The sequence below is a fragment of the Scardinius erythrophthalmus genome, assembly GCF_964197995.2.
Source record: "Scardinius erythrophthalmus genome assembly, chromosome: 5".
Taxonomy (NCBI): Eukaryota; Metazoa; Chordata; class Actinopteri; order Cypriniformes; family Leuciscidae; genus Scardinius; species Scardinius erythrophthalmus.
Genome location: NC_138225.1, coordinates 8,697,790 through 8,713,448, shown reverse-complemented (window position 1 = coordinate 8,713,448; position 15,659 = coordinate 8,697,790). Strand labels below are relative to the sequence as shown.

The 15,659-nt window shown below is 37.1% G+C and overlaps 1 protein-coding gene across 1 annotated transcript in view; it reads right to left on the bottom strand.

Annotated features, from left to right (window-relative positions):
* The window catches only part of pole (polymerase (DNA directed), epsilon), a 33,362-nt gene that overhangs the window by 9,056 nt on the left and 8,647 nt on the right, over positions 1 to 15,659 (bottom strand). Inside the window, exons 18-33 of the mRNA XM_081365776.1 lie at positions 13,787 to 13,889; positions 10,748 to 10,894; positions 10,450 to 10,595; positions 9,953 to 10,101; positions 9,716 to 9,808; positions 8,859 to 9,003; positions 8,556 to 8,713; positions 7,259 to 7,454; positions 6,871 to 7,085; positions 6,359 to 6,461; positions 6,149 to 6,229; positions 5,814 to 5,936; positions 5,518 to 5,727; positions 3,347 to 3,559; positions 1,832 to 1,975; positions 187 to 327 (exon numbers count right to left, since the gene is read on the bottom strand). Of these exons, the coding sequence (XP_081221902.1) occupies positions 187 to 327; positions 1,832 to 1,975; positions 3,347 to 3,559; positions 5,518 to 5,727; positions 5,814 to 5,936; positions 6,149 to 6,229; positions 6,359 to 6,461; positions 6,871 to 7,085; positions 7,259 to 7,454; positions 8,556 to 8,713; positions 8,859 to 9,003; positions 9,716 to 9,808; positions 9,953 to 10,101; positions 10,450 to 10,595; positions 10,748 to 10,894; positions 13,787 to 13,889 (2,367 nt within the window). The remainder of the gene's footprint in view (positions 1 to 186; positions 328 to 1,831; positions 1,976 to 3,346; positions 3,560 to 5,517; positions 5,728 to 5,813; positions 5,937 to 6,148; positions 6,230 to 6,358; positions 6,462 to 6,870; positions 7,086 to 7,258; positions 7,455 to 8,555; positions 8,714 to 8,858; positions 9,004 to 9,715; positions 9,809 to 9,952; positions 10,102 to 10,449; positions 10,596 to 10,747; positions 10,895 to 13,786; positions 13,890 to 15,659) is intronic.

The window sequence follows — 15,659 nt, the reverse complement described above, 5'->3', positions numbered from 1 at the left end:
CAGACACATGGAAATTACCTCTTTAGATACTGCAAGATAAGGTCAATGCAGCACAGAACAGAAACCCTCTCTGGAAATCTCCAATTAGTCTAGAATATTCCAGGCTGACTACAAAACTAAAGACAAATTCATATACCATAATGCTAATTAAAAGGCAAAATGTAATATTTTGGAAAAGGCAATTACCTGTGTCTCATAGACACCCTCAATATCAGGAGCAGAGAGATCTGCATTGATCTCATTGATGTGTTCTTGGTACATGTCCTCAGGAACTGCATACTGATACAGGTAATACACCACACTGGAACGTGGAAGTATCCGGTTCACCTGTCATTTAAATGGGTCAAAGTGAGATTAAGAGCACAGCTTTGATGGATGAGTTGAAATATCCATGTTGAATCATAGCAACACTCTTTGGAATACATGATTCTGAGCAAAATATAGGTAAATACAACATTAGCAAAATATTATTGTCAATAAATGTAAATTAATATTGTTGCAATATTCATCATCTTGCTAAGCAGATTTCTATACTGTGATGGACTCTTTGCCTTAAAGGTCCCGTTCTTCGTGATCCCATGTTTCAAACTTTAGTTAGTGTGTAATGTTGTTGTTAGAGTATAAATAACATCTGTAAAATTATAAAGCTCAAAGTTCAATGCCAAGCGAGATATTTTATTTAACAGAAGTCGCCTACAAAAAACGGCTGGATTGGACTACATGCCTCTACTTCCTTCTTTAATGACGTCATTAGAACCGTGTTTTGAATAACCTCCGCCCACAGGAATACAGGCGTATTGATGGCGAAATGTCAACAGACGTGGTTGATGTTTATCTATAATCGGATACCGCAAAAGTTTAATTCGAAGTTGTTAGTTTGCTCTGTGTTTCTAACCTGGGATAATATCAAGCAGGCTTCTCTCAGCGTTTCATACTGACGAAGGGGGCAATTTCAACTATATTCCAGCAAGCGGTAAGTAGTGATTTACTATGGAAGCAGTGATCAACTTCACATCGTTTCTCTTAGTAGGATGAAAATAATCTTACTTAAACTGTGATTAATATACAGAAAGCGATCAAAGAACAATCCCTTTCCAATCGCCCAAAGCTGTCAATCACACAGCGCGAGTTTATCTGGACACTTGCCAAAACTCGTTATGAAATCAATGACGCTGTTACACTGCACAACGAATCTCTTACTGTATTTATATACCTCATGTTTGCATTGGTGAAATCATTAGTGAGTGCAGAAACTGCGTTGCAATGATAAGATCTTTTTTCACGCGATCAACAGACTGTCATCTGCTCAATGATCACTGCAACCTTTTATGTGACTGAAATAGATCTAAATACTTAAAAAACTTCTCACGATTCGTTAATCCCGATAGCTGTAATAGTAAAAGTTTTCCAGATAGTTCCACATGTAATGCCAGATATTTCATATGCAAGCATGTCAGCCAATCACAGCAGAGGGCGTTTACATTGAAGTCTCACAGCAGACACGCCCCTTCAAACAGAGTGTTCAAATCAGTGGATGAAATCAGGCTAGGAAAAATGCCTTTTATTTCTAAATTATAAAAAAATTTGATCTAAAAAACATACTAACATTATAAGGGCACCCCAGGAAACATTATAAAATTATAAAATAATCCATGGAGTGGGACCTTTAAAGGAAGCTTTAAGATAATCTCCAAGCAGGAATCAAATTCTTCACTGACACATACGCTTGAACCTTTAACTGGCACTAAATTAATGTATAGTCAAGAGCATGAAGATTTCTCCTTAAACAGATCATGGACAAAATTGGTGTTGAAAATTTTATACAGCAGACCTTTTTGCAGGTAGCCCCCTCTTCTTGCTTGGGCACTCTCTGATTGACATAAAACACTCGAGGGATGTTGAGCTTCATGCAGTGCAAGTCACTGCCAATGACCGCCCACAACTTATAAAGACCCGGGTGACTGGTCTCTGCAATCTAGAGGAGGATAAAGAAACACACCATGCATTTTGACAAAAAGAACAAAACAGTAGTCATGTTTAATAGTTTAGATAGAATGGATACTTTTATTCAGCAAGGGCACATTAAGTTGATCAAAAGTGACAGTATAAAGACATTTATAATATTATAAAAGATTTCAGGCAAATCAGCATATAAGAATGATTTCTGAAGGATCATGTGACACTGAAGACTGGAGTAATGATTCTGAAAATTCAGCTTAGCATCACAGGAATAAACTACATTTTAAAGTATATATTAAAATAGAACACAGTTATATAAAATTGTAATATGTCACAGTATTACTATTTTCACTGTATTTTGATCAAATAAATGCAGCCTTGGTGAACATAAGAGAGTTCTTTCAAAAACAAACATTTGAACGAAAGTGCATGTACATTAGAGATTAGATCTAACGTCACCCGATTTCCACTGTTCATCCACCCGCCACCCACCCGAACCGATGACTTTCTCTGATTTAGATATCCGCACCCGATCGGCACATTACAAATGTTCTAATTCTCAGTGTTAAGCGTGATGATATGGTAAACTATTACAGGCTGCTTTCAAATAAACATTTATTTAAAGTAAAAGTGTTTCTTTGGCAAAATTACATTTCTTTAATAGTCTAAACAAAGGCTTTACACCCTTAAAACTTAAATAGTCACTGTTTCCATCACTGCAACTTCCACACACATAAGAAATTAAATTTGTTCAGCCCAAGCAAAGTCTGGATATAGGCTTTATTAGTTTATTGTCATATAAATACAGCGCTTCACAGCCATTACATATCACACACCCAACACTTTATTCGTCCTGAATAACTACACTAAAACTATCCCCACATGGTACTTTTCATTGCTTCAGGTTTTTTTTTTTTATTCTTTGTTTTTAAATTTCTGCCGGACCTGTTTTTCCTACATTGCTGCTTAAACAAGTGGATCCCGCAACTGCGTAGCTCAATGAGTCTGCAAATTAGTGCAAAAAATTAAGCTTTAAACTCATTGAGATTTATATCATTATGTTGGAAAACAATCTTATCAGAATAATTTATGTAAAATTTGTGTAAATAGTTAAAGCTGTTAAGTTATTAAGCAATATCTCGTGTAGGCTGACTTTTGTGTTTTATATAATGACAACTAGGAGGTGCTTTTCTGTTTATTAAAATCAACACATTTACTCATCCATCCACGACCCACCCATGAAAAAAGTGGAATGTTATATTGTTACTTGGCCCGCCAGACCTGCGGATTATCTGTTTTGTCCAAGGATATAACCACGATACGCACATCACTGATGTACATGGAAAATTTATTTACATTAAATCACTGAATTGCCAGTGTGACGTACCTGTACAATTTGCCAGGGCATGTCTAGAATACTGCGGGCGGTTCTCCGCAGGAAGCTGCCTAGACCTGTTGTCGGTCCATCACGGATTACACCGCCCCCTGTCGGCTGAGATTCCCCATCAATCAAACGTCGTCGTTTCCGTCGTTCCTTCCTCTGGCGAATCTGCAGCTCCCATTTTTTCTTGTGGTAGCGCAACCAGACAAGAATTTCCTCCTATACACACACACAAATACAGAACAATTTGCTGTGAAGCCTTCCTTTTATTTGATATGTCGATAGATTTAAATGCGCATGTGAACGCCATCAGCGTTTCTCACAGGTTCGCGTTTAAAGTCTGTGTAGAGGGAATGCTGGTGTCGTCTTAGCGGCCCCTAATTTAATAACAAATGATCGTTGCGACGGAAGCAAATCATTCAATACTAACTTTAGCTGGAAAATAACTTAACTCTGCTATAAAGCCAAAACAATCTGTTACCTTAAATTATACGCTTATCTCTGTAAAGCTGCTTTGAAACAATCTACATTGTTATTAGCGCTATATAAATGAAGATGACTTGACTTGACTTAATCAAACATAATATCTGATCATATGTAACATGAGATAACAAATGCTCCAATTCAGCTGCAGGTGTCATCAACATAAAGAGCTCAGACTTGACTTTTGCGGTTTATTAAAGTGCCCATATTATGGTATTTTAAACGTACAGTATGGCATTTTTCGCCAATAGGGGTCGCTAACCTATTTACAATAACAAAGGCGTAGATTGATGATGCAAGAATTATGGATCTTGCCGTCAACGTCAAGCCGACCGATCTAATAATGTTTATGGATGACTGAATACATCGATGTTTTTATCATGACTGTGATATTAAGCAGTTCGGGATTGCTAAGAGACAGCTATCAGCTCCAAACGCGACGCGAGTCCCGCGGTCGGATATAAAAGGAATATGGATATTTCATTCTACCGAACTACACGCAGAATTACTACTCACAGGTCAGTTTAATAGACAAATTAAACTTGTGAGGTAACGCAGCGCTGTTTCACTTGGTCTAACATTACACTAGCACACTAAACTGCATTTCAATGTGTTGAAATGTATGTGTTAGTCTGTCTGTATGAGACTAGCAGTAAGCTAGATCAACATTAACATTAGAATAACATACAGATCATATTCTGACATTTTATCATTGTTGAACTATAAAACATTGATTAGTTTTATGTAAATGTGCTCACCTGTTTAATAAAGTACATGTAGGAGCGGTCGAAGTCTCGGACGTGGAGCTCTCGTTTATATACTGTCTATGGGAGCTCTCCGCATCTCGAAAACACAGCGCTGATATTGATTCTCGTTTTAGTTCTCCTTTTTTATCCAAAGTCTGCTTGCCATGGTCCATAATGTTTGAACGAAACAACAGCGTGCAAATAGACATTGCGAACAACAAAGTTGTCCGCGTCAGTCGCTTTGGTCACTATCAGACAGCTCTGGTTCATAGCTCTGGTTGCCATGGCAACACGAGCGGAAACCAGGGACAACGCGGATATGACGGCATTGGCGGCGACAAAACGGAAATAAAGAAACGGGACGTTTCTCGAATTAAATTACAAATTTCTTCTGGTTTGAAAGTTGTTGGAAACAGTTGGGATAATGTAAGTACACAACTAAAAAAAATATATAACATAGATATAGTGATTTTTGCTATTTTTAAAGCAAAAAAGTTACATATTGTGCCTTTAAAGGTTCCTAATTTTTTTTTTTTTAACTCCTACAAAAAGTTTAAATGCATCAAAGGTCAATACCCTCTTTAATTTTCTTAGAATATATTATCTCTTTTCTTAGTGTCTGAAACAGGTCAATCAAGGATTCGGTCTCTCTAAACCCCTCCTTTCAGAGAGCCTACTCTGCACTGATTATTCAGATGGCCCAGTCTGTTGTGATTGGTCTACTGCTTGCGTGGCTGGAATTACTGGTGACTCATTTCAGGTAGTTCAGAATCTGTACTTTTTGTTTTGGGAAACATTAACTCAATTTATTGTGATCTTTGAAACATTTACATTCACAAACATATACATAACACACTACATGAAAGGTGATATCTGAAATTCATAATAGGCGAACTTTAATTGTAACTTGCAGTAAATGTTATTGCATTGCTATACTGTCTGTATTACCCGGGTGGCGCCCATGGCTGGTGGTGGCCCCAGTATTTCTCTCCAAGACTGTGTGAGTTCTTGCTCTTGAGACTCGGCCTGGCTGTCCTCTCCCTGAGATATCCTCTTCCTTTTTGTGCTGATTAGTATGGCAGGTTGCACGGGGCGCTGAGGAGCACCGAAATCCTCCATATCAGGAGTCTCACCTGATGCTAGAGTTTGTTGGGCCACCTGGGAAAGACAGAAGTAGGTGTGCGTACAGAAGGAGTCAGGTAGACAGCAAGTTGTGTGAACGGTGTGTGTGACAGTAGACCTACCTGTCTCTTTCCCTCACTGGTAAAGAGCTCACTAATCTTCTTTTGCTTGTAGATGTCATTCTTTTCCAGAAGCTTCTTATGCAGCCAGTCTGGATGTCGTACTCTGGGTACTGGGTTTTTCACCTGAACAAAAATAGTAACTGTTAAGATCATGGAACTAAACAGAAGAGAATATAAATGCACACAGATAGCTACCAACAAATATTTGATGCTTGTCAAATTAGGTAGATTGGGTAAAAATTCAGATTATCATAGAAGAAATGTAGCGCTTGATTCAGGTTAGGACAGGTATGACAGGACTGATATAGGTCTAAATGATGTGCAAGGTAATTTACCTGTTGGAGAGCTGCAGGAATAGTGATGATCTTCTGTATAGCACTGCCCAACCGCTCAATGTAGTAACTCCAGTCCAGAATCTTATATGAGAAAGACATGAAAAACAGTAATTAAAATATAACAGCAGTAAAGAATACAACACTCCTGAAATTTCAACAATTTTGAAATTGTGGTATTATAGCCAAAGTCAATTAATCAAATTAACTCACAGATCTAATGTCAAGGTCATGGAGGCTAGGCATCTTCAGCCATTTACGTAGGAAATGCTTTTTAACACTCTCTTCAGCCTGAAAAATGGCCAGAGGGATCGCCCTGTGTGTGAAAGAATGCATTTTTTATATGTATTTATATTACAATTTAAAATAACTTTTATTTTAATACATTTTGAAATGTAATTTATTTCTGTGATGGCAGAGCTGAACTTTCAGCATCATTACTCCAGTCTTCAGTGAATAAGACTAAAACATCTTCAATAATCAATGTTGAGAAAAAGTTGCTGCTTAATATTTTGTAGAAACCGTTTTTTTTCAGAATTCTTTGATGAATAGATAAAAATAACAGCATGTATTTGAAATATAAATATTTTGTAACAATGTAAAAGTCTTTACTGTCCCTATAAATATGAATTATTTCTTATTATTAAGAAAATACTTAAGAAATACTATTTTTGCACTCTGTTTAAGTTCTGAATAAGATGAAAATAACTATTTTAACGTCTCACCTCTCAGTGACGGGCGAGCCCTCCGGTTTGCGAGAGATGACATAGCGACAGCTGAGGCCGGCGTCCTTCACCATTTGATCGCCAAGGAACTCAGCAAGACGCTTGGCCGTGCTGATGGAGGTGGATTTCTGTTCCCCATAATCTTCCAGTTTACGGGACATTGAGCGGTTTTCTGAAATCAGCTCAAATAACTCCGCATCTGGCATGTTAGCAGCCTTGAAAACAAAAGATAAGAACAACACTCTCATTGAGTGCCACTCCCATGCAGATTTGCCATGTTAAAATAATAAACACCGGCGTAAATATTGTAATAAAATACAATGCAAGCAATTATTCCCATTATATTTCCACTTACACCTGTGGAAGATTGTGTGACCTTTGTCAATACCTTGCTGTAGAGCACATCAAGCCAGTAGTCAGCCACTTTAGCCACAGAGGCATAAACCTCATCTAGAGTCGTGCCTTTCAGGAAGGCCTCAAACACAGACGACTGGAAGATCTTAATGAGTTGAAGTTCTCCTCTCCTCTTCACCTCAAAGCCCTTTAGCTCAGCCAGAGACCCATCCTCGTTAAACACGGCATACCTGAGGATAGAGAAGATACTTAGAAACAAAGTATCTCTACAGGTTACAACCAAATACATTGAATAAAATAATTATTTTCCTACAGTTGAGGCTTTTATCCAAAGCAACTTACAGTAGTTTGGATCTACTAGCGACTTCAGGTACTGGTCAGACATGTCCAACAAAGTATAAATTTAAACCAACAAAGTATAACCATGATGTAAACAAGAGATTAATTGTGCAGTATAGACAGATTTTTTGATTATAACAGGAGTTTTTACTCAGTTAGTGAGCTTGTTTTTGTAGTTTTTGAAAGCTACATGCATTATTGGATTATTAATAGCATTAATAATGGTTACAATTTTATTGCAAGTAATGTTGCACCTACATATCAACTAACTCTCTGAGTATTAGTAGACTGTTAGCGGTAAGGTTAGTAGAATAAGTTGATATGTACATGCAAAGTTATTAGTCAGCAGAATGTCTTTTGGGGAACCATAAAATAAAGTGCTAGCAGATATTAAAGGTGCTGTATGCAACTTTTTCACTCTACTAAAGCATAAAAATACCATAATATGTTATGGTTTGCATATACTGAGGAAACATGCTAAGTTCACATACTTGTTTCACTGAAAAACACTTCTACAGCCAGTTATTTTACTTTGAAACGTTTCCAGGCTGGAATGTTTGTTATTGTTTTGGTCTGTGATACTGCACGTTGCCAATTTGCCAACTGTCATTGTCATTGTCCATTGCGCTCGTTCCTGTTGCGTGTGCTCAAACTGGCAATCCATGTGAGCGCCGTCCAGTCTGAGGAGCAGGTAGCAGGAGAAACGGTGATCTCCGATATTTTTAATTCGACTGCAGTACCTATTTTGACCACTAGTTGTCATTCTTAAATACGGCACCTTTAAGAAGACAGTCTACTAATACTCTGATTAGTTAATTAACAAGTAGGTGCAACGTTACTTGTAGTTAACAGAATGTCTAAATGGGACATTCAAAATAAAGGTCTAACCACATCATCCATGAAAACGACTACTATAATTTTGGTACCTAGTCCTTTCAAAAGAGTGAAAATGAATAAGTAGCTTTAGTGTAGCTCAGATGTAGTTCTCTCACCTCTTCTTTAGCTTCTTTCCTTCTTCTTTGGAGGCGGGCAGGATCATAGCCAAGTACGGCCCATCCACTTCAAAGAAGATGCTGTTCTCAGCTCTGGTCTCATATGTTAGAGATGCAGGGTCCACCAGCTCTTGATACTGATGATTTGTGAAACCCTCCTACACATACAAATGACAGGATCTTTTCAGATTATCATTAGTTATTCCCTTTTAACCATCTTTTTGAAGATATATTCTGTATTAATATACAATTAACCTGCCGATAATGTGGTTTACTGCTCAAAAGAGAAGCAAGATAAATTACCTTGACCATGATATTGAGCATGGCTCCTGGATAACTGATGGTCACCTTTGACTTCTTCTCATTGGTGGATTTTATGACAAAGTTCTCAGGAAAGGTGTTGGGAAGAACACACCAGATACCATCAGTGTCCAACTCCAGAGGCCTCCTAAAGAAGAAGAGGATAAATTAATCAATCAATTACAATAAACTGGTGTTTAAATTAAAGGAGAACTCCAGTCAATTTTAACATTGAGCTCATTTTTTTGTACATTTGGAGTGCTGTCAATACAGAGAACAACAACAAAAATCGGTGTTGCCTACACCGAGTTATTCTATTTTTAAAATTTGCACCCTGTTGACTTCAATGGGGCAACTACTAAACCTGCTTTTAGCCTCTTAACATCCTTGATGTGTCATTACAAGTGCACAGAAAATGTGAGTGATTCCTTCTGAGTGAACACGAGTGGATCTGACTGCAGTAGATGTAAAAGATATGTATAAAAATGATGTTATTTAAGCCAGCGCAAATACCTGTTTACATCCTGTTTTTCGGTTGAAGCCCAAAGTAGTCGATTGCCGAGTTCACGCGCGTGATCATAGGTAACTAAACCTATGCGCGTGAACTCGGCAATCGACTACTTTGGGCTTCAACCGAAAAGAGCCTAAAAGCAGGTTTAGTACTTGCCCCATTGAAGTCAACAGGGTGCTAATTTTAAAAATAGAATAACTCGGTGTAGGCAACACCGATTTTTGTCGTTGTTCTCTGTATTGACAGCACTCCAAATGTACAATAAAATGAGCTCAATGTTAAAATTGACCGGAGTTCTCCTTTAACCACATCTCTGACAGTGTTTATGGGTTTGGTGTAAGAGCCTGACCCGATCTGCTCAATGAGCTCTCTGGCCTGGGTGATGATGTTGGCACCAGTATAACACACAATCCCAGCCATCTCCATTGAGTACCATCGTGCTCTGAGAAACATAATGAGAGCCATCATGTAAAACAGGAGTTAGAAAACAAAAAGTAATATCAGCAACTACAGAAGACAAGAAACTCCTCAGGTAGATCTGCTCTAGCACTGGGCAATAAAAGTGCTGGCTCTGATTGTTCAATACCCTTTTCTCATGACGTATCCGTAGAAGGAGTTGAGGATGCACTTGTGCGCCAGTTGCAGAGACTCATAGAGAATCTCCATGTTCTTGCAGCGCTTCACCTCTGCTGCGTCCCCTTTATCCTGCGCTGAAGACAGCTTCTTCTTCCACACCTGGACAGATTATATAAAAAAAATAAAAAATAAAAAGTGATTCCTCCCAGCATAGGTGAGCAGACTAAAATATCACATTAAAAGACGATATATCCTAGAAAAACATATCCTTTTTAAATAGAGTTTGATGCACTACGTAGACAGACTCGGACTCAACTTTATTGTCCCACTCAGGGAAACTAAGATTGGTGCCAAACACTAACCACATCCATATAGTACATTTTAAAATACCATGAACTACAAAATTATAAACAATACAATTTTACAGGTTGCATACAAAGAAATACCAAACTGTAACATTCATAACAAAAGAAACAATTCAACACCATTTAGGCCTGGATCCAGTACCTTGTGGAGTCCTTTGAACTCATATCGACGGTCTCTGAAGGCTCGAACCGTGTCAACATAAAAGGAGTTCTCTCTCTGGCAAATGGTAGTGACTCTCTCCTCTAGTCTGGTCAGGTGAACCTTCTTATAGGCTTTTCTACAGTAGTCTAAGAAAACAAATATAAATGTAATAACGTGTCTCACTGTTCATCTATACAAGTGATGTACAAGTGCATAATTTAAGCTTTTCTTGGTCTGACAACAATCAGACAAAACCTAGATCCTTGCAGATGGGTATGAGAATCAAGAATATACTGACCTCCCAAGCGCTTCTTCTCATGACGAGCCTGTTCTTCTCTATTGAGCACATGGAAAGCACGAGGTGGACCATTTGGAAAGAGAGGGGGAAACTTCTCTGACTCCAATTGTTGCTGAATGCGGTGAAACTCACTCCTACTGGCCGGCACTATGAGGGAATAAAAAACAGCCTGAACCTCACTGATAGCAAAACTGCATTAACGCTTTATAATAGTTAAAACTTCCGAAATTATGAAGCATATTAATGTTATAATGTTTGTTTATGTTATTACTAACTAGGGCTGTGCAAAAATATCGATACAGCTAACTATCGTGATAATTTTATTCACGATAGTGTATCGATATTCCAACCTCTACTATCGATACTTTAAAAAAAAAAAGTAAAAGTTTTAAACGGGTTTAAAATGATGTTGACATCTCATCAAATCCCTCTGTGTGTCAAACGACCTCCTCAGTTCCTGTAGATCGCTGACTCGCTATCTACAAAGCAGATGAACGTCAGATACATTCATACGGCCAAGCTGGAGCGAGCATGGCGGAAAATATGATCGCCTCCAGCTTGCAGAGCCAACTTGGTGCACTTTGGTATGCGATATCAGGATTTTTGATCATGGATGATTAAAATGTCTCCCCGATCTGCTTTTGAAGAAATATCATAGTATCATGTTACAGTGCATTCTCTATCAGTCGCAGTTCTGGCACCTTTGTCTCAACGTGACGTACACACATCACACTTTAATGCAGAAATAGTTACACTCACTCGACACTGCAATTCACAAAAGTTCATTATTTGCATGTGCTTTAAAGCCTTGCCACATAACGCTTTCATTCGCATGCTGATGCGCTGTTTTAACATGCGCTTTTCTGAGCGCGTACTCGCGAAGCTCACAGCAGGCACTAAAAGCCTGTCAGACAGCATCTGGATTCTGTTACATTTGAGTCTTATTGCGCTAATGTGCTAAACACAAAATAAGTTATTTTGATGAATGTTTATCCAGACAGTTGCTGTTCCCCATTGACTTCCATAGTATGAAAATATATTCTATGGAAGTCACAGGGGACTGCAACTCTTTGGATACACATTCATTAAAATAACTTATTTTCAACAGAGGAAATTTCAGTTTTATAAATTTTGTGGGATCTTCATTTTTAGCTAAAAGTGTCCAGTGACACAATATGCACTTCATAAATATCAGTGTGTTCAATGTTCAGTGCAATGCAAATAGCTTTGCTAATAAATTGGAATGGAAGTTTTTATTTTTCTGCTGAGTTATCAATATGATGTGATACACATACCACACAGCAAGTTGTATTTTCAACTCTATTATTTTTTAATTATTATAATTTTTTTAAGTATCGCAATATATCGCAATATGTATCGTATAGGGATGCAAATTATCGATTAATTCATTAATCATTAATTGATTGACCTTATCGATCGATTAACGATTAACTGATAAGCGGCTATTTTCCTGAGAATGTAAATTTCTCACGGTATCAATAGAAAATTAAAATACATAAAAAAATAATTGTAAATAATTGCATCACAATAAGTGTATTGTGATTGTCAGTAACATTTTAGTAACTAAACTGAATTTTATTAGGTTTAGTGACAACATATTACAATGTTTATATGGTACAATTTCTGGTAAGCTACGCTTTTTTTATAATTTAAATTCAATTATTGTGATTTTATTTAAATTTTTTAATTTGGATAAATATTAGGAACAAGATAGGCCTTAATTTTTCTCAAGAAAAAAAACAACTCACCTAATGCTGTAAACATACAGAAAGCCCTATCAGCTGGTAGTAGGCTATTATTTAAGGTTAAAAATAATTAAATATGATGCGTTTTTTTATTATAATAACAACTTTATTTAATGATACAAGTAAAAATATAATATGTAATATAGAACACATATTTAGCTAAATACTCTCTATAGCTATTTCTTTTCTTGCCAACTACGTGCTATAGACTATATTATGTTCATTAAATGACTTTCCTGAGGTAAATGTGACATAATTGTTCTCCAGCTGTGTTATTGACCTCTTCAAGCTGATGAAAAACACTGATTGATCGATATTATGTATGAGGAATATACATTTCGGTAAGTTGTACTGTAGCTATCTTTCAACAGTGTTCGTGTTTTTTTACTATTAGCTAACGTTAGAGATGATCGGTTCACGTGCACTAGGGATCTGTCGTGTCACATTTACAAGCGCCAAAACGGTATTTATTGTTTGAATTTCGTAATAAAATTGACAGAATCTGAGAGCTGAGATTTTTTATATCATAAAGTCACCTGCTCTGTCAAGTCTGTCGGTCTCCGTGTCCTCTTTGCCTCGCGATTTTTCTGTGCGTGAGAAAATGGATGTGTGGCGTCAGAGCGTGTGAAAAGCATGTGTCTCACGGTGAATGCGTGAGAGTTGCCAGCTCTGTAATTTGAAATGCTCCCACTCAACTCCATTTTGACCGCCTCATGTTTGGTTTCTTTTTTGCCGCCTCAAGTTTGTGTCGGGTCTCTCGCCGCCCGCGATAATCTTGTGTCACGTTCGCAATGTTCAATTAACCGACAATAATTTAATTTAATCGAGTAAATCCTTGTCGACAATTAATCGATAATCGATTAACCGTTTACATCCCTAGTATCGTATCGCAATATATCATGATATATCGTATCGTGACACATGTATCGCGATATGTATCGTATCGTGAAGCCCTTGCCGATACCCAGCCCTATTATTAACCAATGTAAATAGTTTTGTCCTCACTTTATAAAGTTTGTGACTAAGGTTGGTTTTTGAGAGAAATCTCTCTTTTTGTGTGATTTTTCAGGATTATTTGATGAATAGAAAGTTCAAAAGAACAATTTATTTTGTAACATTCTAAATTTCTGTCACTTTTGATCAAATTAATGTGTCCTTGTCAAACAGAAGTACTAATAATGGCCTTTCTTTGCCATTCTTAAGTCAACCCAAGATGAAAACAATTGTGGCATTAAACGTCTCCTCAGAGATGTAAGAAGATCAAATCACTCACTGATCTCTCCTCTCCACTGCCATGTCATCTTGCGCTGACAGTTTGCACCAGGTTTATTAAAATCACAGGCGGCACAGGTCGCCTCGTCCACCATGGCAGAGGGCTAGGAGCAAGAAAAATAGATGGAGAAAGAGATGATAAAACTCACTTTTTTCATATACAGCTGAAGGGAACAAACTAAAAGTTGTCTTAACCCTCTGGGGACCAAGGTGTCTTTGGGGCCCTTGAGATGTTCTGACATGCCTTGACATTTGTGCTTTTTTCAGTTATTTATAAACATGTTAATGACAAAGGTGTAAATTCACTCTATATAGCACAAACAGGGCTACGATAATATGCGAGCAACTTGTATGTAGATGTTTGTATTTTTAAGAGAATCATGTTTATGCGTGGTTATTGGAAAAAATAAAAATGAAAGTTGCTGAATTAAGACCACAAAACACATATTAAATATGTGTCCACAAGACTTTTGACTAATGGATGTGGTCCCTTTGAGTTCTAGCTTCAAAATTATATAAAAATAGTCTTGCTTTATCGTTCACAAAAAAAAATACATTGATTTAAATGGTGTAAAACAGGTTTTGCTTGGAAAGCCAATATGCGAGGGGGAGGAGCAGTTTACACCTTGTCCCACCCACTCTGCATAATGACTCTGCCTAATGAGCCATTCTTTCAGGTGTGACACTGACTGAGCCACAATGCAAGGACAAAGGATGTATTTAGAAGAAGACTTATATTGACCATTTAAGATTTTGCTTACATCTCTCTTGTAAATATGTTTTGCTATTTTATTAAAAATGTTACAATTACAACAATAATTACAATTTCAACAATATTTCAAGTGTACTCTTTCTTTGTAAAAAAGAAAAAGAAAAAAGATTATAGGCCTACATTTTATCATGTGTATTCATTAGTTTGAATATAGCCAACATTGGAACATCTAACATCTTAGTCTATGACTTTATTTTTGACAAATATATATATATATATATATATATATATATATATAAAAAACGTTAGATATGAGCAGAAATTGCTAAACAAAAGCTTATTTTATGTGGCAGTATATTTTACAGTAGCCTAAAAACTGTACCCAAATCTAGTCAACAAGTGACTGACTGTAACGTTGTTTTTATGAAATATTAGGGCATATAAATGCTAATTTGCAGTTTAATACGTTGCTTATACAAATACATTTTATTTCAACATATTCCAGTCGATTTTTACTCATCTCAGTAGGCTATAGCAAAACAGTTTATTCTTTCACACACAGACGCGCGATTTATATTTAGGCTAAACAGTCTTTACAAATATGTACCCTTCATTCATCTCACAGAAAGGCGAGTCATATTATAGAAATGCGATTCATCTTTTTGCGGTTTGCATAGGCCTACACTAACGTTATTCCATAACGTTATTCCACACGTGAGAAAAGAAAACAGCCTACCTCACTCCTCAGCGGGATCTGCTCCTCATATCAGGATATATTGTTCCTCATATCAGCACTGTTCTGAGGAATCTTTTCTCCATAAGGTAGGCTATATTATGCCTCACTCGATCGCGACGTGCTTTGTTTACAGCTGATGTGGGCGTTTCACAGATCTTCAATAGTTCTCAGAATTTGCGTTTGAATAGCACGCGCTCTCCGGGGAGTGGTCACATTACTGTGAATTAGCTCGTAATGAGGTCGACTGGAGTCGCTCTCTTTTTATACAGATTACAGAAGATGAGAATATTTGTTTTTTATATAAGTTACTTCATTTAACAGATGCGATCTCAAGCTTTATGCCCGTGGGTCTGTTTGCCTGTTTGACTGAATTTTCGCGGAGTTATAGATCATTTTCGAACGCGTTTCAAATGGGAGTTTACTGAC